The following is a 23,431-nucleotide window of genomic DNA, read 5'->3' as shown; positions in this document are numbered from 1 at the left end:
CTTGGGCTTTTTAAAAGTACAAGTGAGTAATATGGTGAGAGAAGGTATAGTAAGAGTTGGGAAGTATCTGTCAATTAAAAAGGACTTGTGTCTTCTACTTCCATGCTGACCACGGAACTAATGTGATAAAAAGTATACATGGATTAGTAAGGATGCTATAAGAACAAGGCCATAAATGCAATCTCATTTACCTGGAGGTCCAGGAAGGCCAGGTGGACCCTGTATTCCAGGAAATCCTCGCTCTCCTTTTTCTCCAGGCAAGCCAGGCAACCCAATGTTTCCTTTTTCTCCTATAGTTATACCAGTCCCAGGTCTAGGAATTACCTTTATTACAAAAGAAAAAAAAATAAAGAAATGCAAAGAAGAAAAGCCTTGTTCTCCTGAAAACATTATGGGAGCTACATATGATTACAATGTCATCATTTTCACATAGTTTATGAGTCACATTTTGTATCACTCCCATCCTCCAACTGATTAGAAAATGTCCAATACAAGTAACAACATTACCATGTTCCTGAGCCCGAAGCATATAAAACTAAAAGTATTTTTGATGTCTCTTCTCCTATAATTCACATTCAATTCATTCCAATCTCCTAAGCCTGACAATTCTTTACAGAAAACGTCTCTCCAATTTGCTCCCTTGATTTCTGCTGCCACAGCTATATTATCAACTCACACTTAGATTAATAGAAGCACCTCTGATCTTGTCCCTTGAATTCCAATCTATTGTTAGGATATGCTTCCTCAAAAACCATTTGTGTGTGTGTGTTAACTATTCTGCTTAAGGACTCAAAATTGCTCACTACTTTTTACTATAAGTGCTGCTACTTTTAATCCTGAACTGTAAGTCACCTCTCACTTCCAATACTTCTCTCACCTGTTTAATCTCCTACTACGTCTTACAATAAATTTTTATTATAGTGAAGTCTGTCTGATTCTAACCATTTCATTCAACTTGCACGTTCTTGTCTATGTCTTTGCATATTTCATTCCAAACATGTGTAATGCCTTTCCCCAATCTTTCTCTTTATTAACCCACATTTATTTCTTCCTTTAAAAAAGAAAACTCCCCCATAAATATATATACCTACTATATACCAAAAAAATTTAAAAATAAAACCCATGTTCTTTATTGATTAAACCCAACTAACTAATCATTTCTTTTTACTCTGTATTCTTGTAACTCATTAAGTATTAATCTTAAAAAACTTAATATTAAATAAATTAAATATTAACAAATTCTTCTTATAGACCTATAAAGGTAAATGAACTTCAGATTTAAGAGACTGCCAGTCTGATGTACAAATCAACACCTAATAGCAGTGTGATATTTCATCCTGTCTCTATTGGATGGATATAAGAAATATTCACACAAAAGAAGACAAAAAGTTGTGGGACCTAAGATTGGAATAGTGATTCAAAAGGGAAACTAGGCTGCTAAATAGGACTGTACTCTCAAAATTTCTTCTGATACTTATTAAAATTTTATCTTCTCATTTTATAAAGAGATTATTTCCTAGAGGACTGAAGCTGATTTTAAAATGAAAGTGAATAAAAAATATCTAAGATCTTCTTTAAGTATATCCTCATTAGATTTAGTACAGTCCTAAGTATTAATAACTGAGACTCATTATGGATAATACGAATTAAGTTAATGTTACTAACATGTCTGGACACATAAGTTTTCCAACATTCGCACTGTTGCGGCTTCAATGCAGTTTGAAGTCAAGGGTCTTACTAAATTTCAACCAAAGAAAAACCAATATGTTAAACCTCAGCAATGATATTTTATTCCTAATAAGACTGGAAGTATATTTGACTTAAATTTCATAGTGAACACAAACATGACAGAAAATCTGTAGCTCCGCCACCCTCAATTATTCTTTCATAAAGCAGCTTCCTACATGCGTTATTAAAAGTCCTTAGAAAGCACACACTCAAGAAAGAAAGAAGTGTGAATCAGACAATTACAAATTGAGAAAACCTATTAAGACCAAATCTATCTTTCTCCTGAGCTCTGCAGGGGAAAGGACCAATCCCCCACCCCCACCCCAACTTCCCCAAGTTTTGTTTTGTTGTTGTTGTTTTCATTGAACCTTTGTAAGCAACACTTGCACCACCTGCTGGTTGCTTGAGAAATGATCTGGCAATCATGAGGCAAAACAACCCAATGCCATAATTTTAGACCTTTACCATGCAGAAGTAATGCATAGGCAGAACAATACAAAGACCTTGAGGTCAACATTACTGAAGATTTTAGATGTAAAGACTTTTAAGCCAGTAGAAATTGATAATGACTTGAAATTTTGTGTTCTATCAAGAAAAAGTAGGGAGTATGCAATTAAGGCACAAAAATGATAATGCATTAATAAATTTGATAAATGAAGACTAAAAAAAAAAACTTACAAGTCCAGGAGGTCCAGGTGGGCCAGTGTCACCTTTTTGGCCCTGTTCAATGCAATTGTAAAATAGGTTAGTAAAATTCACATGAAAACATCAATTTCCTCAAGAATATAAGAGAAACTTTCCAAAAAGACCCAGAAATCAATCATAAAATACCTCAAATGAGAAATGCAACATGAAGTAATGAAACAATTCTGAGCTAAGCCTAACCTGTGATGTTGTCTCAGATTTACTAGCTATATAATCTTCACCAAGTTAATTAACTTCTCTGGTTTATATAGAAAGAATAAAGATTTTTGGACCAGAGTTTTAAGGTATTTCTAGTTGTAATATTCTTTGATTTTTAAGATTCCTATTTCTAGCCAACTACAAATACTCTATAAAGAAGATAATAGAAAAAAAATGGTAGCACTAGAATCAGTGAAAAAATTACTTTTTTTTTTTTTTTTTTTTACATTTAGCCATGTTTCTTCTCATAAAACTAGTCAAGGACATAAATGTAGTGCCATTTCTATTAGTGACAGATATTTTAGATGTGATGGACTTAACTATCATCAATAATAGCTAGTAAATCTGAATTGCTTTCATGAGCTTGCTCTTAGAAGCTAATGAAAGACAAGTTCAGATAAAACTTTTATCCTTGATTAGTACCTACAACAGCATGAAAAAAACCACAATATTCAATATTCAAATGTTACTCCACTACTGGCCAAGACACAAGGATGGTCTTTTTCATACTTCTATTCTGACTCTAGACTTGTTCATAGAAGCCATCCATCTATATACAAATACTATTTGACAAAAAATCATCTTATCGGAGTATTTCCTACCTCCATCTATTCTAATTGTGCCTTTTAAGCCATGCTAGAACTTGGACCTAATTTAAAAATAAACCACCATTAAAATATGTGCCTTCTGGGTACATTCAAGTTTGTAATGCCTTTCCTTCCTTGCCTGAAAAACCAAAAAGCTTTCAGTTTTTGATACGAAGCAATTAAAAACAAGAGGGATTGGAGGACTGGTTATTTTGTGCCCTGCTAAAAATCTGGTAATTGTATGCTTCATACAATCTTTCAAAGTCACTTGAAAAATAGGTAACTAAATAAATGACCTCAGTCAGACTGCATTGGCCCAGTAGGGGGGAAAAAACAACAAAGAATTAGCCACAGACTTACAGACAATAATTGCATACAGAATGGAAATGTTTAGTGGCGACGTTCTACATTCACAGTTATAAGCCTTTTTAGTAAGAGGACCTCACTAAAATAGTGCTGAATTCTCTTTGTGGAAAAAAAGAAGTTTTGCCGATACATGCTCAAAGTAAAGGCAATGACTTTTCACAGTGGAAATGCTAAAGTTAAACAATGCTTAATGTATTTCTGCAACATGGACTGTGATTTATGGCAATGGAATAAAATTTAGCAAGTGTGGTATAAAAGAAAAATGAGCAAAAGATGAATAAAGAAGGCATATTTTGAATATAAAAGCTAGTTATGTAGACTTTTTCCATTTATAACTCAAGCCTGGGAGAAGAAAAGGATTATTTTAGCTAGACTAAACCAGTCACTTCAAAGTATTAAAATTCTTACCTTTTCACCATCCCTTCCGGGTTCACCAGGGTAACCAGGATCACCAGGCAAACCCTTTAAAACATAGAGGATAGGGTGACATCAGCACAAATGATGGGGTTAGGAAATCTCCAAAGATTGTCTTCTCCATAGAAGCAATGAGAATACTGGCAAAAATGGTCAGTCAGAATTAACTTTCAGAACTTAACCAAAGCTTGCAGCAATTCAAGGAGTGTTTTCTCAGAAAAAAAAAAAAAAAAAAAAAAAAGCTGAATCTTGGTGAGAACTCAGAGCTTTGTGGCATTTTAACTTGCTCTATTCCCACCACCTCTCAGAGATTTATGGCATTTTAACTTGCTCTATTCCCACCACCTCTCCTCACAATCAAGGTGAAAACCAGCAGCCTAGCAGCAATTGGAGAGGAAAGAACAGGGTTGGAGCTCCTTCAAAGCCCCATTTCCAGAGAATTATCATTATTTGATCTGTCTGCTGGTTCAAAAGAAGGCTATTTGCAAGGCTGCCTTTATTTGACCCAACTTGGGTTCTCCCAGTGCAAACAGAGAACAAGAGAACAGCCTCCCCACCCCGCAACCCCAATTTGTTGAAAACACTAAGAGGCAATTGTTGAATATCACAGCTGCCTGAATCAAGACAAAGACCAATTGTTCCAAAAGAAGCCAGGAACTGAGGCCCTGAATTTACCTCTTGATATTTTATAATATAAAATATTTTTGAACTAGAGATTGTAAGTTGAGGATTGCCTGTTTAGTAAAATATCCTAAACCAATTTATCTGAATTTAGTAATTCTAACCTGTCTTGTTAAGAATTATCCTTTTCCCTTAGAATAACTTACAAATTTCATCAAATATTCTCTCTGTCTTTGAAAAACTCTTGCCTACTGTGGATACTCTTGATACTGAAGCTGCTTGAAATAATGTTCTTGGACTTACATATTTTATTTCCCATGCCCCTTTTTGGTAGTAAGTAGAAGAATTACCTGTCAAAACTTTTACTGAAAAAACATGTTCACACACACAAAAAAAACTGTATGGGAATATTTATATTCATATAAATATTTTTATATGAATATAAAAGTTTTATTCATAATGGCCAAAACACAGAAATAACCAAAATATCCTTCAATGTGTAAATGGACAAACAAACCATGGTATATTCAAACTATCAAATACTACTCAGCAATAAAAAAATGAACTGATACACAATTCAATGTATTATGTTATGTGAAAGGATCCTGATTCGAAAGGCTACATACAATATGATCCAATGTATCTGACATTTGGGAATAGGCAAAATTAAAGAGATTGACAAAAGATCAGTCATTACAAGGGGGTTGGGATAGGGGAATAGGGAGGGGATAACTAAAAAAGAGCAGGAGGGAACTTTTGAAGGTGATGGAAGTGTTCTTGATTATGGTGGTGGTGACACAACTGTATGTATTTGTCAAACACAGAACTGTAAACTAAAAATAGTTCCTTTTACTTTATGTAAATTATATCTCAATAAATCTGACTTTAAAAAATAGAGGAACCTCAAATTTATATTTGGTGTAACTGGATTGTTTGTAATGCAAAGGATAAATGCTTGAGGGGATGAATACCCCATTCTCTGTGATGTCCTTATTTCACATTACATACATGTATCAAAACATCTCATGTACCTCATAAATAAATATATACACCTACTATGTACTCACAAAATTTTTTAAAAATTGAAAATTATATTCAAAAGACAAAGACTGGATAATTTCAATTCATTTAAACTATTTCCAGACCCCACAATTTTTGTCATACTGCTTCTCTGCCAACTTATGTTATACCAACACATAAATGTCTCCAGTTTTGCAGGGGGAAAGAACCTTAGCTACTTACAGGAATTCCTGGTTGGCCATTTTCTCCATCTTTGCCTGGTTTACCCTATAGGATACAAAGAAATGATAGGGCAACAACATACATTTGTTAGTTAGGAAGCATAAAGTTAAAGAATATAACAAGCTTTATTCCTGGCTTGGACTATATTAAGTAGACTTTTTAGACATCAACATTATAATGTCAGTAGTGATATTTTGAAACAATGGAAGTAAGATGTAGGAAGAAAGAATAAAATCACACACACACACACACACACATTTAGAATTTTTTTGCAAAGAATATTAGCAGTTACATCACTTACTCTTTTGCCTGGCTCTCCTTGCTCACCCTTCTCACCTTTCTCACCACCTGGGGGACCCTGTACACATAAAAATAGTTTCACAATGGTTCATGGGATACTGTGTACCAATACCAATTTACATTAAATGATGCTAAAGCACTTTAGGTACTTACTGGAGGACCACGTATCCCTGGAGGTCCAGGAGGCCCTCGGTCACCAGGAAGTCCCTATGCAGTAGTAGGGGAAAGGAAATCAATGTTAATACTGGAACATGCATTTTCATTCTAAGCACTAGAGCTAGCTAGGAGCATTTTTAATAAACTGAACCACAGCTACATCTATGTTGGAGCAACATGGTTAGAGCTGGAGGCTATAATCCTAAGTGAATTAATGCATGAACAAAAAATCAAATACCACATGTTCTCACTTATAACTGAGAACTAAACATTGGGGACACAAGGACATAAAGATGGCAACAATAGACACTGGGGACTACTAAGAGTAGAGGGAGGCAGGTAATACTTGTAAAACTAACTTCTGAGTACTATGTTCACTACCTGGCTGATGGGATCTGTACCCCAAACCTCAGCATCACACAATATACCTATGTGACAAACCTGTACATGTACCCCCTGTATCTAAAATAAAGGTTGACTTTTTTAAATAATAAAATAAAATAAAAATAAATCTCCCCCTAAAAAAATTAAACTGAACTGAATACTCATGTAGTACAACCAAAGATAATAGGGTGTTTCTAACTTAAAGTTGAAATCTTCTAGGCAAAATTAACTAGAGCTATCTTTGCTCATTTCAGTTAATTTTTTGTCTATATACAAGCCAAGATTTGAGGTAAATAACAAGGCAACACTTAAAATGAAAATAATGACAATTTTTTATTCTTATAAAATATTTTATAAAAAGCAAGAATACCTAAAACAAAGAGATTTTGGGGTCACACGGCATACATATATTTTGGGAGATAATTAAATGGCCAAATTCATATTGATGATAGAGTTTCAATACAACTTTTCCTTTATTCTTAACTTTCTTATTCACATTTAAGTGAAACAAAAATGCACACATTCTGTTTGTTAAAGTGTGGGCCAGTATGCTTTAAAAATATATCTAATTTCCCTCATCTACTCTAGCAAAAGCAGGGTATCAGATAATTATTTCTAAACACAACAAAGGTTTATAGAGTAACATTATCTTTCTCCTTGCATATCAGTGAAATGTAGGGAACACTGTCATCATTCTGACTTACCATAACCTAATTTTATACATGAATGGATTCTTCAAATAGCCAAAAATGGAAATAACCCAAATGCCCATCAACTGATGAATAAATGGATAAACAAAATGTAGACTATTTACACAATGAAATATTATTCAGCCATAAAAAGGAATGAAGCACTGATATGTGCTGCAAAGTGATTTAACATGAAAACACTATGCTAAGTAAAAGAAGCCAGACACAGAAGACCACATATTATATGATTCCATTTATATGAAATATCCAGAATAGAAAAATTTACAGAGCCAAGAAGTAGATTAGTGATTACCTAGGGCTGGTCAATTTGGGGAGAAATAAGGAGTACAACTAACATAGGTATGGAGATTTTTTTGAGGAAGCCTCAGAATTTTCTAAAGTTAGATTGCACTGATAGTTTCACTACCCTGTGAATGCACTAAAAAAAAATTGAATTGTACACTTTAAATGGGTGGATTATATGTATGTAGACTGTATCTTGATAAAGTTATTTTGAAAATTTAATGATCTTGGCCAGGCGTGGTGGCTTATGCCTGGAATCCCAACACTTTGGGAGGCTGAGGCGGGCAGATCACGAGGTCAGGAGTTCGAGACCAGTCTGGCCAACATGGTGAAACCCCGTCTCTACTAAAAATACAATAATTAGCAGGGCGTGGTGGTGGGCACCTGTAATCCCAGCTACTTGGGAAGCTGAGGCAGGAGAATCACTTGAACCTGGAAGGCGGAGGTTGCAGTGAGCCAAGATTATGCCATTGCACTCCAGCCTGGGTGACAAGAGCAAGACTTAGTCTCAAAAAAAAAAAAAAAAAATTAATAATCTCAAATCCTTGTTATTTAAAAAAAATACCCTTATATATAACCACATTTCAGCTTATAATGCATTTTAATGGAATTCCACTTACATAGAAATATTATTTTTAACTTTTTATCATTTTATTTTTTTCAGCTTTATTGAGGTATAACTGACAAATTAAAAACTGTATATATCTAAGGTGTAAACAATGTGATGTTTTGATATACATATACATTGTGATGTGATTACCACCATCAAACTAATTAACATATCCATAGCAAGATTTTCATTGACTTCCTCCCTACTTACTCACCTGATCTCCTTTCTGAAACTCTACGTCAATTGGTCTTTTCTGTTCACTGATCTGCCCAGGTGGCCCAGGTGGGCCCTGAAGACCTTGCTCACCCTGTTTGCAAGATAAAATAAGACAGTGGTGATACTTCATAACCTCCACAGACAGTAATATAACATGTAAGATAAGATAACTTCAAGAAGCAAGAGAAAGAAAAAGACAGTTCAAATGACTACAAAAAGAGAAAGCTGAGGGCTAATAACCAGCTCTCTTTCTTTACTCACTTTTTCACCTTTGGGTCCCTGGAAATTTAAGCCCATATTCCCCTGGAGAGAGAAGTTTCCATTTAAAAATCTCACTGACAGTAAGAAAAGGAATCCACACCAAATAAAAGATATAAAGAAAAAGAAAATTACCTTAGGTCCTGGAAGTCCTGGTGGACCAGGAGGGCCCTAAGAAGAGAAGACAAAAGAGAAAATAAAATGTTATATTAATAAGTTAATTTTAAAAGTTATTTAGTTTCAGAAAGAGTAAGATGTGAAAAAGCCCATCAAAATAGTATTTTCTTGTTTGTTTTCATTTTAGTCAGAGACACACATTTTAATTGATTAAAATGAGCTAGATGAATGTGAGTACCTCTGATGACAAAATAGAAATGGGCAAGAGAAAAAAGCTGGGATGGGCAGAGGTAGAGAGGTAGCCCCATTGTCAAAAATCAATTCAAAAGTTAATGTCAACAGACCCATCAAATTTTTCACATCAGAATTATAGGTAAACTTAGGTACCATAAAGCAATTAACTCTAATTAACTCTCAAGTTCTAAAAAGCATGTGTTTATTTTTTAAAATCCAGTTTGATTTTTATACAATATGACTTTGTGTATCTGAGAATGTTTCAAGGTTTAAAAAATTAAATAGGCACCTTTCTGCTCAAGTATGTTGCCTCTTAACCTCAATGGGCCTATTTATTTATATATTGTATCTTGGTGGCATTTCTTTCTTTCTTTCTTTCTTTCTTTCTTTTTTTTTTTTTTTTTGAGAAGGAGTTTCCCTCTTGTTGCCCAGGCTGGAGTGCAATGGAACGATCTTGGCTCACCACAACCTCCACCTCCTGGGTTCAAGCGATTTTCCTGTCTCAGCCTCCCGAGTAGCTGGGATTACAGGCATGTGCCACCATGCCTGGCTAATTTTTTGTATTTTTAGTAGAGATGGGGTTTCTCCATATTGGTCAGGCTGATCTCAAACTCCCAACCTCAGGTGATCCACCCACCTTAGCCTCCCAAAGTGCTGGGATTACAGGCATGAGCCACAGCACCTGGCCTCTTGGTGGCATTTCTAAGATTTGGCTTCACCTGTTGAATTAGCGTTAATTCAAGGAATATCCAGAAACGTAAAGTGAATCGGTTAAGTGGCCACAATGGTTGAGGAAATTCAAGGTGTAACAATATACTCAAGGGGCACCAATGTTCCAACAGCAGAATTAGGAAAAAGTGCGAAAGTCCATAGTTTCATGCTTTGCATGAAGTCTACAACTAAAACAAACGAAAGGGTTTTCTCATCTTCCCCCAAAAAGTTACAGGAAAGCAGAAATCACAATCTTTTCTGGTAGATTCTTCTAGCAGTTATCAAACATTATTTCCTTCACTCAAAAGTGCAGGACCAATTGTCACAAACAAAAATGTACAACCTATAAAGGTATAATGAAAACTGTCACTTAAATATATGGTAGATGAGAGATAGAGTGGCACATGAGAAATTACTTCTACTGAAATACAATTTTCTTGCCCTTTTAAGAGGGCAACAGCAAAGCTGTAAGTCCAAAACATGACTTGAATGAAATCTAAGTATTGCAGAAGTAAAAATACTTAGAATTTACTAGGATAGAAAATAAGAGTGACTATAGAGCTAGTAAAGTAAGAGAACCGGTTGCACATTCAGGATCTGTAGAAGTTTTTGGGGTACAAAAACCTGTGACCAATTGCATAGTGATCACTCCCCTCACCAATTCTACTGTTTTGTCCCAGGTGCCTAGGAAATGAGAGCCAATATTTTTTATGAAGCCCTGCTTTTGCTCTTCTTAAACAAACAATTGCAGTTTGAAGAAACATGTTTCATCAAGTGATTAGAAAACTGCCTTAAAAGACTTTCTGAAATGGCCAGAATTGACTTCAACACTGATACATCAAGAGCAACCAACAAAATATTTCATTGTAAATCTTTCCTTTTATATACCTCATTTTTCCATCTATAAAATGGAGCCATTACTTAGAATGCATATTATTCACCATATCATTGTAAAGTCACCTTTAAATAAGAAAATTATAAATTATGAATGTTGAGAATGCATTATGTTTTCAAGTATTATAAATAATATTAATATTCCTGAAAGAAGTCAGAAAGGAAAGGGGGGGAAATTAAATTAAAGAAGAGAGCTTACCATCAAACCTGGTGGTCCTGGGGGACCAATTGGCCCTGGTATACCAGTGGGACCAGGTAGGCCCTGTTATAAAGTGAGTAAAGAAAATGATGAAAAAAAAGAAAAACAAGCCCCTCATTGTATTTTTTCTTTTTTTACACAAAGTCTCACTTGTGTCGCCCAGGCTGGAGGGCAATGGCATGATCTCAACTCACTGCAACCTCCGCCTCCTGGGTTCAAGCAATTCTCCTGCCTCAGCCTCCTGAGTAGCTGAGATTACAGGCACCTGCCACCAGGTCCGGCTAATTATCGTATTTTTAGTAGAGACGGGGTTTCACCATGTTGGCCAGGCTGGTCTTGATCTCATGACTTGGCCTCCCAAAGTGCCAGGATTACAGGCGTGAGCCACTGTGCCCGGCCCCCTAATTGTATCTTACAAAGAACTAAATGGATGAAATTTAGACTTCATTTAAACTTCAGTCGTCATTGGAATTCTGCTCTACAATTTTATCATTCAGCAATATTATAAGTGAAATTTTAAAATGCAAAGGGATAAAAGGATTAAGTAATTATAAGAAAACTTGTGGTTTAAAGTGGTAAATAAACATAAGACAAATAATAAGGAAAATTTACAAAACAAAGTGATAAAGGTATGCATTTAGTTAGGGCTTTTATGCTACCAATGAGAAGGGAAAGGCTACTACTTTCAAGATAGCTTCTCTAATTTTAAAATAGATAAGATTAAAGACAGAGGGAAATGAGAGGAACTGGGATAAATTATAAGAGAATGATACAAGTGTTATGGAATAATTTGGCATGTTAAAAACTGAAAATTTGGCCTACAATCTAGCAATTCTATACTTAGATATAAATCATGGATTTTTTTTTGTAATGAAAAAATTGTAGGCTGGGCACAGAGGCTTACACCTGTAATCCTCATACTTTTGGAGGCCTAAGCAGGAGGATCACTTGAGCTCAGATGTTTGAGACCAGCCTTGGCAACATGGTGAGAACTTGTCTCCACGAAAATTTTCAAAAAGTAGCCAGGTGTGGTGATGTGCACCTATGGTCCCAGCTACTCAGGAAGCTGAGGTGGGAGGATTGCTTAAGCCCAGGAGGTTAAGACTGCAGTGAGCCATGATCATGCCACTGCACTCCGGTCTGGGCAAGAGTGCAAGATGCTATCTCAAAACAACAACAACAACAACAAACACCACATAAAACAAAAAACACCAAATGGTAGTATGTTCACAAATGGAAAGTTATATGAAAGTGAAACGGAGTGAACTAAAGCCATATCCAATAATATGGATGAATCTTAGCATATCAAGTAGAAAAAGTAAGTTGCAGAAAACTACATAAATATTACATTATTTTATAAAGCAAAGCTAAATATTCTATTGCTTAGAAATATATGCATATATAATAAAGCTATTTTTAAGGCACAGATGGTAGCTATGTCTTGGGGGAATGCAGAAGGATTTGATTACCAAGGGGGACACAGGTTGATTCAAAATTATTTGTAATTTTCTAGCTCTTAAATGTTGTTCACTTTATAGTTATGCTTCATAACATACATATATTTTGCATGTATTCTGTTGTATTTTCAAATATTACTTCATAACAATTTATAAAATATAAAGGGCAAGATTGAGTGAATTTTAAAAACTATGGATGGGTGATACCAAGTAAGGAATGACAAGGTAGCTAATGAAAAAAGTCCCCAATCTTGTATCTTAGTGATAAACTACCAGGAAGTTTTGATTTTTCATTTTTGGCAAAGGATTCGATTATCATGAAATATAAACCCTAAGAAATTGACCTCCTAATCTATACTCAAAAGTTACTGCTCTCTCTATGCATGTTTTCTGTAGGCTAAAATTTTTTTCTTAAGATTACATTTGATGTTCACCATGCATAAACTGTATTCCTTCAGCCTTCAAAATACGTTCATATATTATGCATAACTGATAGTGTTACAAATGATATATCTTAATATATTCAATGGGACTTCCATAATTTTTATTTTTAATTAGGTCTTTTGTAAATGTACAAAAGACCCTACTGCTCTCCACAGTACAAGAATAAGAATATAGAACCCTATTTCTGCTGCCAATCCCCAAAACACTGGATAGAAAGGCAAAAGAATGAAGCCGATGTTGTTAAAATTCTCCCTGGTCCAGACTGCTTTTATTTTCAGGCAGAAAGTACATGTAATGTCTAGTAAACATCTGATGATAATTTTTATGACAAAAACAGAGAGTACTAAAGGTTGAGGGATTGTTGTAATCTTCTGGTTTAATCAATATAGCAAAAAAAGAAAATCACTGGATACTTACTTGTATTCCAGGAGGACCTGGATATCCTGGATTACCCTTTGGTCCTGGCAGTGATGACATAATTATACTACCTGGTTCACCCTAAAAGAAGCCATCAATGGAAGTTCTAAGACACAGTTATTATACATGAAAACCAGCAAAACCAGAAAAATGATCTGAAGATTCAATTTGTAACAGAGATGTACTAAAAGATTAGGCCATCTCAGTAATAAAAATGATAAGTTTACCTTTTAAAGGAAAATGAGGAAGTGGCCAGAGTACACTGAAGAACAGTAGATTTATTAAGAGTGTAGTACCTTCAGTTACTCATTAAAAAATATGTAGTAAATATTAAGTATTTGCCAACAATTGTGGTAGGTTCTGGGTAATCAGTAATGGAGAAGATAAACAAGGCCTCTGTTCTCATAAAGCTAACAATATAATGGGAAAATACAGACCCTAATATGTAAAAATATAAGATGACAATATCAAGGGCTGTGAATATTAAGGGCTATGAAGAAAAATAACATGGTACAATAATTGAAAAAAAAAAAACTAGTGGAGAAAATTAGCTTGGGTAGTCAAAGAAGGGCAATCTGTGAAGGTAACATTCAGGTTAAGACCTGAAGGATAATAAGGAGTCATCCAGGCAAAGATAGGAGGAAGAATATTAGGCAAAGTAAACCATATATACAAAAGACCCTAAAAGCAAAACGTTTGGCACATCCCAATAACTAAATGCAGACTGATGTGGTCAGTGAGCTAAGGGATAAGTTTAGTGGTTTAAGATAAGGCTGTCAATGTAGGCAAGGACCAGAGCATGTAGTTCTTACAAACAAACTATGGACTTTACCTTAGATACACAGTAGAAAGCCCTTGAAGGTTTATAAGCATATTAAATTATCAATTAACACTTTTAAAATGTCATTCTTGGTTGCTTTGTAAAGAATAAAACAGGATGGGAGGTAAGGGCGGAGTAGTGGTGAAAAAAAGAGACTAGAGACTACGTAAGAGGTTATTGCAGTAATCCAGATGAGACATTATGATTAACGTGGTAACAGTGGGAATGAAGAAAAGTGGATGAATTTAAGGTGCCTTTTACAGGCACACTTAGTGTTTAGTGATGGAATTGAATGAGGAGGTGTGTGAAGGAATGGAAGATATAAATATTAACTCCCAGGTTTTGAGATCATGTAAAAGTGTACATAACATATAAAGATGCAAATTTGAGATATGAGGACCACAGGGAGGAGCGGGTTTATTTTGTGGGTGGATTAACTTGGAACATGTGGAGATGTCAGAGAGGCTGATGAATACACATAGCTAACTCAGAAGAAAAGTCTCATTTGGTATTTAGTAACTAGATAGTAATCAATAATATGGGCATTAGTAATATTTCTGGGCATTGCAGGGAAGAAGGAGTACAGACTGTGACCTGATGCTTGATGGACATAAAATAATGACCTTACATAGAAGACTGCAAATTAACCAGAGGTGTAGAAGAAAAATCAGGAAAGGATAGTGTCACAGAGGCCAGGGAAAAAAGTAATTCTACAGAGAGTAGGTGGTTAACTGTATCAAAGTGTAAGAAGATGAAGACTTAAAGTGTCAGCAAAGAAACTCAAGTCTGATATACACATTTTCAAGTGTATCAGCACATACAAGGTACTTAAAGCCATGGGAACACAGGAGACTACTTAAGGAGAGCTTGTAAGTTTACACCTGCACAACTTCTAGAAACATCGATTTTAAGACAGAAGTTTGAGTCATTATCCTATTGAAGTTGCCAGCTTTCCTAATATTTTATTCAAAACATTTGTTCCCCAGAATGAGATGCTTACCTTCATACCTGGGATCCCAGGGGGTCCCTATTATTAAAAAGAAAAGGGATTATTTTATATGTATGAGAGAGAAACACGCCAATTACAGAATGCTTTCTAAATAGAGTATAAAATGAGTAGACTGCTGTAGCGTCATTTCTGAATAGGATATACCTTAGGATACTTAGAGGTGACATTTATATACATACAAAATCCTTGCTTTTCCCCAGGAGAAAGCTATATTACCAACTTCTTTTTGAAACATTTTCCTCTAGTTTATTACTTTAAAATGTATTACTTTGTTCCACATGAATGCATTGGGCTCTCTCACTACATTTCTGCTTCTTTTGTTAATTCCTGTGTTCATCATAATCCCAAATTTTATAACTTACTGGAGGACCCTGTAAACCAGGAAAACCGGGACTGCCTGGAAATCCACGTTCTCCCTAGAAGGAGTTAAAAATAAAGAGCATGGAGGAACAAGAAACAAAGAATAACTATACCATCAAGATATGACTTCTTGAAAAGATTTCTATAAAAGCCATTTTGAAACATGCCAGATTGCCAAAAAGTTCATTAGCCTTCACTTTCCAATTACTTCAATATCAACTATCCATATCAATTCAACTTTTATCCCAATTCATCTATCCCAATTAGAAGTAAAGAAAAAAAATCATCTACCTCAGTTCTTTTCTTCCAACAAAGATATTTTGAGACGATCACGCCACAAATTCTATCATCACATTTAATAGTTAATGATCTGCCCCATTTCCTGCCCATGTGTTATATAGATTCTTATTTTAACTGCTCTATTGCATTTTTCTTTTATTGTAAACTATTTCAAATTATTTTTGTAAAGGGGAAAAGATGGTAAGAAAGAAGGCCATTAATATCACCAAGAGGACAATAATAGCAATAGTTCTAGCAATTGCAGGTCATTATGTTTTCTAGGCACCCAGCTTTTCTCACTCACTATTGTAAAGTACTAATATGGACACTTGGTTTAGAAAACAAAAGCTGAAATTCCTGTAGAAGAACACCAAAGCAACCTCCTTTCAAATACCTGTATGCCACGGTAATCCTAGAAACAACTTCATCAGAAGGTTTGAAAGAATAAAATTACTACTGTTGTGTGTCTTTGTGAGTCCAATACCCTTCTCTCCACCTTGTTACACATGGAAAAAGTAGGTCCCGAGAGAAAGGAAGTGGCCTAGACATCAAGTTTAAAAGACAGAAAAAGAAAAAAAACCTATACATTGTGGCTCCAACTTTAAAGTTCATTCTTTTACTTACATAGTAAGAAATATAAGAAAAGCATTCAGACTTTAAAAATATGCATAATAAATCAATTTAATTTGTTTAAAATTTGTTACTCACATAATTGGAAGCCTGAAACACAAGTTAATCAATGCTCCCTTTAATCATATAGCACACTGTACTGATTATAGATACATTGGCCCTTCAAATTTGAAACTTTGGTTAGTGGTCTGTTTGTTTCTTAAAGCACACTGGCAAAAATAAATAAGTAAATAAAAATAAATAACCAGAAGAGGCACAAAAATTTAGTCCAATTTAACATGAAATGTATCAGGCAAACCAACTCCACAATGGTCTTATCACTTTAAGGTTGCCCTAGCTAAAATGAAGAACACGATTAGTCCTCATGAATCCAAAATTTTTTTTTAAAATTATTATTATTGACAAGGGTTACATTGACCTGAAGAAATACTGGAGATGAAAAGAACTGTACTGCCTCAAGTATAGAGTACAGTAATTATCACAAAATATGGCCACTGTAATGCAAAATAGTTGTTCAAGTTATTTTAAAAATATGCCCTATATAAAATCTGACATATGCCATTAGTTAGAAAGATCTGGCCGGGCGCGGTGGCTCGCACCTGTAATCCCAGCACTTTGAGAGGCTGAGGCAGGCGGATCAAGAGGTCAGGAATTCGAGACCAGCCTGACCAACATGGTGAAACCCCATCTCTACTAAAAATACAAAAAAAATTAGCTGGGCATTGTGGTGCGTGCCTGTAATCCCAGCTGCTCAGGAGGCTGAGGCAGGAGAATCACTTGAACCCGGGAGGCAGAGGTTGCAGTGAGCCGAGATCGTGACATTGCACTCCAGCATGGGCAACAGAGCAAGACTCTGTCTCAAAAAACAAAAAACAAACAAAAACAAAGAAAGAAAGAAAGAAGGACCTAAGGTATTTTATGAATAGTTTTACAGAATATTATGTGAAAAACAGAAAATACCAAAAGAAAATACAGAGAATAACAATATATTGCATTAACCTAAAGGAAAAGGAGAAAGGGGAGGGAATAAGAATTGGCTATAATATTGTAAGCTTACAAGCAGAGCAAATTTTCCTCATTTTTTCTTATTATCTATTACTTTATATTCAATCCAACAGTTGACTAAAGAGAAGAAACATTGGATCAGAAAAAAAAAATGTTTGCTATATCTAAAGTTAGGGTTATTTAAAATTGTTAAATGTATCATCTTTGCTGATGAAGAAGTTTCAGGTTTCATACTGACAGTTTATAGTAAAAACGGATGTGCTGTATTACATATAATTTTTTAAGATTTTTCTTAAGGAAGTTATTCGGCGTGTTAAAAAATCTTAAAAACATGAAATATTTGAAAACATAAATTGTACCTAGTTTTTTAATAATGGCAAAGCAAATGAATGACATTCAAAAGTATTACTTTCAACAGTTGATATAATATTTGAAACATATATATCCTAATTTCGTTTTAATTCTCATCCTACTTTATGCTAAAGTCAAAAAAGGGTTTGGTAAGTAATCTTCAACCCAATGCAATATCCCAGCTAATTATACATGTTTAATGAAATTATTGATAGTTCAATATATAGAAAATTGTAGTCAGAGCATACTTTATGTAATAGCCAAGACCTGAAGCCACTATATCCCTTCTTCTACATTCTTCATATTGATTTCTTTAGGTTTTTAAGTTAATTATTGTCAAGTATACTACCCAAGATTAAATGGATGGATCTCACCTTGGTTCCATTGCATCCAGGAATACCTTGAGGTCCTGGGGCCCCATCGTGGCCTGGCATTCCCTTTGAAAAGCGACATAACACATGTATAATATGTCTTAGATTACTTTTCAAGAGATTTCAAAGTAAAAAGTGAAATGCTACTTACAGGAAGACCTGGTGTCCCTGGAAATCCAGGAAGTCCAGGAGGACCCTATAAGAAGAAATAACATCCTTAAACTAAATGACAACCAATAAAAATAAAATAATATCCTACCTAAGGATATTATGAAAATTATTTTAGAATAGATTTGGAAAAATTGTGTCTCACTATTTATTACTACTCATTGTTCTTTGAAACATTAGAGAAAAATCTCTTACATGTGTTTAAAAGTCTCTTTTATTGAAAACTATAAAAGAAACTTCAATTTGAGGGAGCATTGTCTTCATTGCACTTATTAGGAGCAGGCAAATTCGTGAATGAAATGTCTCTTCTAACGGATAAGGATCTCCCAGGTTTGTGATGAAAAATTAATTCAGCAGGGGATGGGGGAGTGGCAAATATATTGCCACTGAAGACATTAATAGTGATCACCCCCAAAATTCTTAAATTTCTCTGTCATGATTGGCAAAAATACAAGTTTGACAATATTCTCTGTAGGTGAGACTATGGTGAAAAAGTATTCTCATATACTGCTAATGAAGATTCAAACTCTATGGAGAGAAATTTGAAAATATCTAGCAAAATTACCCATGCATTTGCCCTTTGACCTAGCATTTCACTTCTAAGAATCTGTCCTGAAGATACCCTAGAAATTATGAAACAAAATATGAGAAACAAAGTTAACAATTGCAGCATTATTATAGCTAAAGTTTAGAAACAACCATGTAACCAGTTATAGTTAAAATTAGAAACAACTTGATATGGTTTTGCTGTGTCCTCACCCAAATCTTATCTTGAATTGTAGCTCCCATAATTCCCACGTGTTGTGGGAGGGACCCGGTGGGAGATAATTGAATCATGGGGGTGGTTTCCCCCATACTGTTCTTGTGATAGTAAGTCTCACGAAATCTGATGGTTTTATAAGGTGTTTCCCTTTTCGCTTGGCTCTCATTTTTTCTTGTTTGCTGCCATGTATGATGTCCCTTTGCTCTTCCTTCATCTTCTGCCATGATTGTGAGGCCTCTGGAGCCATGTGGAACTGTGACTCCATTAAATCTCTTTCCTTTATAAATTACCTAGTCTTGGGTATGTCTTTATAAGCAGTGTGAGAACAGACTAATACACAACTCAAATGACCACCAATAGGAACATGACTAAATAAATTATGGCACATTCACATAATGTAAAACTATGATTACTATGTAAAAACTAATGATTACCTCTCAGAGGAAGATTAAAACACTAGGGAAATGGCAAGAATGAAAGAGAAGCATCTCTGACTACACCTTGTCTTATAAAACCACGTAGATGTTTTAAATAATTTAAAATTTTAAAAAAGGTAAAAAGGAAATCATTAAAAATGAAAAATAAATTGGATCCAGTGTACGTCTGTTTCAAGTTGTTGACAAAACCATACAGAGAAAAGAATTACTTCAAGTGCCTTTCATCAAACATGGTATCTTAACTCTAATTCTTTAGCAAAACTGGTCAATTCAAAGGGGGAAAACTCAACAAAGAAATAATTAATGGTTTTCAAGAATCCTATTATCCTATCATCACTATTAAAATTTAAATTTTTATTTTGTTAAGTTATACATTGTTATTTTGAAGCATATTGTAGGAAATAGGCATATTGTAGGAAAAAGCAAATAAGAAATTACATTTATGTTATTAGGAATGAACATTTTCACCTCAATAGAGAGAGAGATGAGGGGAAGAGATAATAAGTATACAAAACCTTTCTTAATTTTAAATTGCAATTGGAAGCAATAATATGAACTCATGTTAATTTTTCTCTTAGAAATACATATTTCCACTGAGAAGACACTGAAACAGTGACAAATCGAGTAGCAATAAAAACCGCTCACTTTGGGAGGCCGAGGCGGGTGGATCACGAGGTCAGGAGATCCAGACCATCCTGGTTAACACAGTGAAACCCCGTCTCTAATAAAAATCACAAAAAATTAGCCGGGCGTTGTGGTGGACGCCTGTAGTCCCAGCTACTCGGGAGGCTGAGGCAGGAGAATGGCGTGAACCCGGGAGGCGGAGCTTGCAGTGAGCCAAGATCGCGCCACTGCTCTCCAGCCTGGGTGACAGAGCGAGACTCCGTCTCCAAAAAAGAAAGAAAGAAAAAAAAAAAACCCTAACATTCAGACTGTGGTATCTAAATCACATTTTTCACTAAAAAGAACCTGGAATCAGAGACATGTCCCATTTCAGATCTAAAGGGGAAATGCCAAGGATGAGCATGAAAGAGCTTGTTGTGTCAAAAAGGGAGAAGTTATCAAAGATCAATGGAGTTTTCTGAAAAGAGCACAGGACAGGAGTCTACTTTAAAAGGCTTTCACAGGCAAAAGATGGGACAAATTGGCCTTCAAAAAAATGACTAAAATTGATTGAAACACACAAATTCCATGTGCATATAATGAAAAAAAAAAAAAGTTGAAGAATTTTCCTTGATGACCACTTGAAGTTTCTGGTGTAGCAACTCATTGTCCTATTAGAATTCCAGCTAATAAATGAATGATTAATAGAATTTTAAAAATCAGCATCTTGCAAGTCTGAGCAAAATAATGACCATCCATGGGTGCCAAATCGTTAGTCAAAGTTGACAGGGAAATTTTTGATGGCAGAATCAGGCTAATGTTATCTGAGACTACTGATCAAACCTAACATCAAAAAAAAAAAAAAAAAAAGAAGAATAGCCTGATATTCATGCTGCATAATGTTATTCAATAGTTAAGTTCACAACACTACCTATAAAGTATACTTTTTCCTATTTTCTTTAATGTTATTGCAGTATGATTTATGCACAGCAAAATATACTAATCTTAAGCATACAGTTCTGTACCCCCAGAAAGTTCTTTAGTGCCTCTTCCAAGGCAACGTGAAATTTGCAAGAAATATGGGGGACAGAGGAACAATTTAAATGACATCATGAGGAAACAAATCAGCCAAATTCAGAATGTGGAATGCAGTACAATGACCCAGTTTTTCTGATGGCATAGTAAAACAAGCTTAATAAACAGCAACCCAAAGCAATATGTGGAACTTGCTTGGGTTGTAAATTGAATAAACCATTGTAAAAGGACATCTTTCAGACAACTGAGGAAAACTCAATGTGGACTGAACGTCAGAGTATTGAAAAACTATTACTAATGTTTAAAGGTATGATGATGGTTTAGTTGTTACGTGGTTGTTAGAGGGACATGCTGAAGTTTTCATTGGTAGAATGAATGATGTGAGGGATTTACTTTAAAATACTTCAAAAAATAAAGTGGTAAGGTATATGTTAAACAAAACTATCAAAATGTTGTTCATTTTTGAAGCTGGGTGATAGGTTCATGGGGGTTCATTATACTATATGCTCTGTACATTTGTATACATTTATCAGTTTCCACAATAATGTCTTCAAAATTCTGCGTGTCAAGAATTGCCTGTGAGCTGACACCTGAGGATGCAGAAACTATCAGGCCACCTATTCCCAAGCACTCTTGGAGTTCTAGTTGAGGGACATGGAGTATCCAAGCAATCTCAAACACCTGCAATGGAAACTGAGAAAATAGCCAATTCTTTTTAGTCTCAATAGTGCTTAGAATATAGAATATAGTTAATGTTAACTACAGGGATATTAAAAATTATTTTTTATTATTATAAAGAGCTTTAATAGTATATTGATATCAATTTTTAACAGAAAAATAAAGAATTATGTCTGCTAAAATAAACTAAGGGTTTTAAGTTTCTTCCCTGCTTCTCCAGTACCCTATCCGTATCAGTCACAAGATGCACATAAGGCAAGCTACATGATGTTAAGAAGTATATAGCAAACAGAATGTTTTTAATGTTTGTAAAATTATGCATCTACTAAATTTCTGATGATCAAATGGTTATCTTTGTCACACACGTAAACATGCTATGTCACCAACTATATATTTTATTTTCAAATTAGAGAGCTTCATCAATCTATGAACACAGTATTTCAGAGCTAAAAGGGACCTTGGAGATTGTTCTCTTTAGCTCTCTAAGTTAACAAATGAAGAAACTGAGGGTCAGAAAGCTAAATGTGATTTTTTAAAAGCCAGTACTATTTTTTAAACTACAGTTTCCTCTCAGTTGTAAAATACACTGTAAGACATATGTCAACTTAAAAGCTTTTGAGAAAAAATTATACTAAATGTACATTTCAATTTTGAGATGCATCCTTATTTTTCAGAGCCTCAAGACTTGAAAAGTCATGCACGTTAGATTTGAAGAAATGCAGTATTCCAAAAATAGTTATTCTTTAATACAGCGGTTTAAACTAAACTTATTCTCTTCTAGATACACAAAAAAATGATAATGTTTATACATGGTACACTAGGAGGATACACAGCCTGAGGTAACCAGCCTTCTGGACCTAGGCTGAGATAATCACACTGGTTAGGAAGTTCTGGTTTAAACCAACTATATGATATAGATTTTTAATTAAATGAAAAACTTTAGAATTTAGGACTTTCATAATTCTCAACCATAAGCTACTTTAAAATCCTTTTATATTAAATAGACATATATATAAAAATATATGTAATAGCTATCAAAATACTAAAGAAGTGCTAGTTATAGACATATACCAACTCTTAAATTTAACTTTTTGAAGACTGTATTTATCTTCTTGGCTTTTAATATGGGTCTTTTCCAATTGTCTCATAATACTTCATTTGTTCTCTATCTGTTTCCACCAACAAAGTATTTGATATAGAGAAAATACTACTTACTCTGATTCCTTTTGGTCCTGGTGGCCCTGGAATTCCATCATCACCCTGAAAAATGCAATATTTTTAGGTTTTTTTCCGTCAAAAAAGTCCTCAAATAACTCATTTTCAATTATAAAATAGGAGATTTAAACCACTGTAAACATCTGTGAAAGTTAGTGAAAAACTTATACACCCAAGGAAGAAGCATTTATTATTGAGACTGAAAGCACTGAGGTAAATTGTATGACCCAAAATAAGAAAGGCCTTTATTTCCTGAGAAGGAAATCGCTGACATATGTATGAAACTCTATACCTGTACAGTTAATTATGAATCATACAAGAAAACAAAGATAAAATATTGATATAGTCATTCCCCAAATAATTTATTCGTAAACAAAATAGGAGCTGAAAATCTGGGCAGTTCCCATATTATGTTAATCTGCTTGCCATGCTGGTATAATGAGCATCATCTCTGAGC

General features: G+C 34.6%; 1 protein-coding gene across 1 annotated transcript in view; it reads right to left on the bottom strand.

Annotated features, from left to right (window-relative positions):
• COL4A5 (collagen type IV alpha 5 chain) overlaps positions 1–23,431 on the bottom strand; it is a 258,069-nt gene that overhangs the window by 110,590 nt on the left and 124,048 nt on the right. Inside the window, exons 4-19 of the mRNA XM_034949958.2 lie at positions 22,975–23,019; positions 18,227–18,271; positions 18,079–18,141; positions 15,442–15,495; positions 15,071–15,097; positions 13,251–13,331; positions 10,933–10,995; positions 8,913–8,948; positions 8,781–8,822; positions 8,518–8,610; positions 6,315–6,368; positions 6,163–6,219; positions 5,862–5,906; positions 3,993–4,046; positions 2,407–2,448; positions 192–324 (exon numbers count right to left, since the gene is read on the bottom strand). Coding sequence (XP_034805849.1) covers positions 192–324; positions 2,407–2,448; positions 3,993–4,046; positions 5,862–5,906; positions 6,163–6,219; positions 6,315–6,368; positions 8,518–8,610; positions 8,781–8,822; positions 8,913–8,948; positions 10,933–10,995; positions 13,251–13,331; positions 15,071–15,097; positions 15,442–15,495; positions 18,079–18,141; positions 18,227–18,271; positions 22,975–23,019 — 934 coding nt within the window. The remainder of the gene's footprint in view (positions 1–191; positions 325–2,406; positions 2,449–3,992; positions 4,047–5,861; positions 5,907–6,162; positions 6,220–6,314; positions 6,369–8,517; positions 8,611–8,780; positions 8,823–8,912; positions 8,949–10,932; positions 10,996–13,250; positions 13,332–15,070; positions 15,098–15,441; positions 15,496–18,078; positions 18,142–18,226; positions 18,272–22,974; positions 23,020–23,431) is intronic.

This window comes from Pan paniscus, chromosome X (genome assembly GCF_029289425.2).
Source record: "Pan paniscus chromosome X, NHGRI_mPanPan1-v2.0_pri, whole genome shotgun sequence".
NCBI classification, from domain to species: domain Eukaryota; kingdom Metazoa; phylum Chordata; class Mammalia; order Primates; family Hominidae; genus Pan; species Pan paniscus.
Note: the sequence above shows the minus strand (reverse complement) of the source record. Positions and strands in the feature narration are given on the sequence as shown.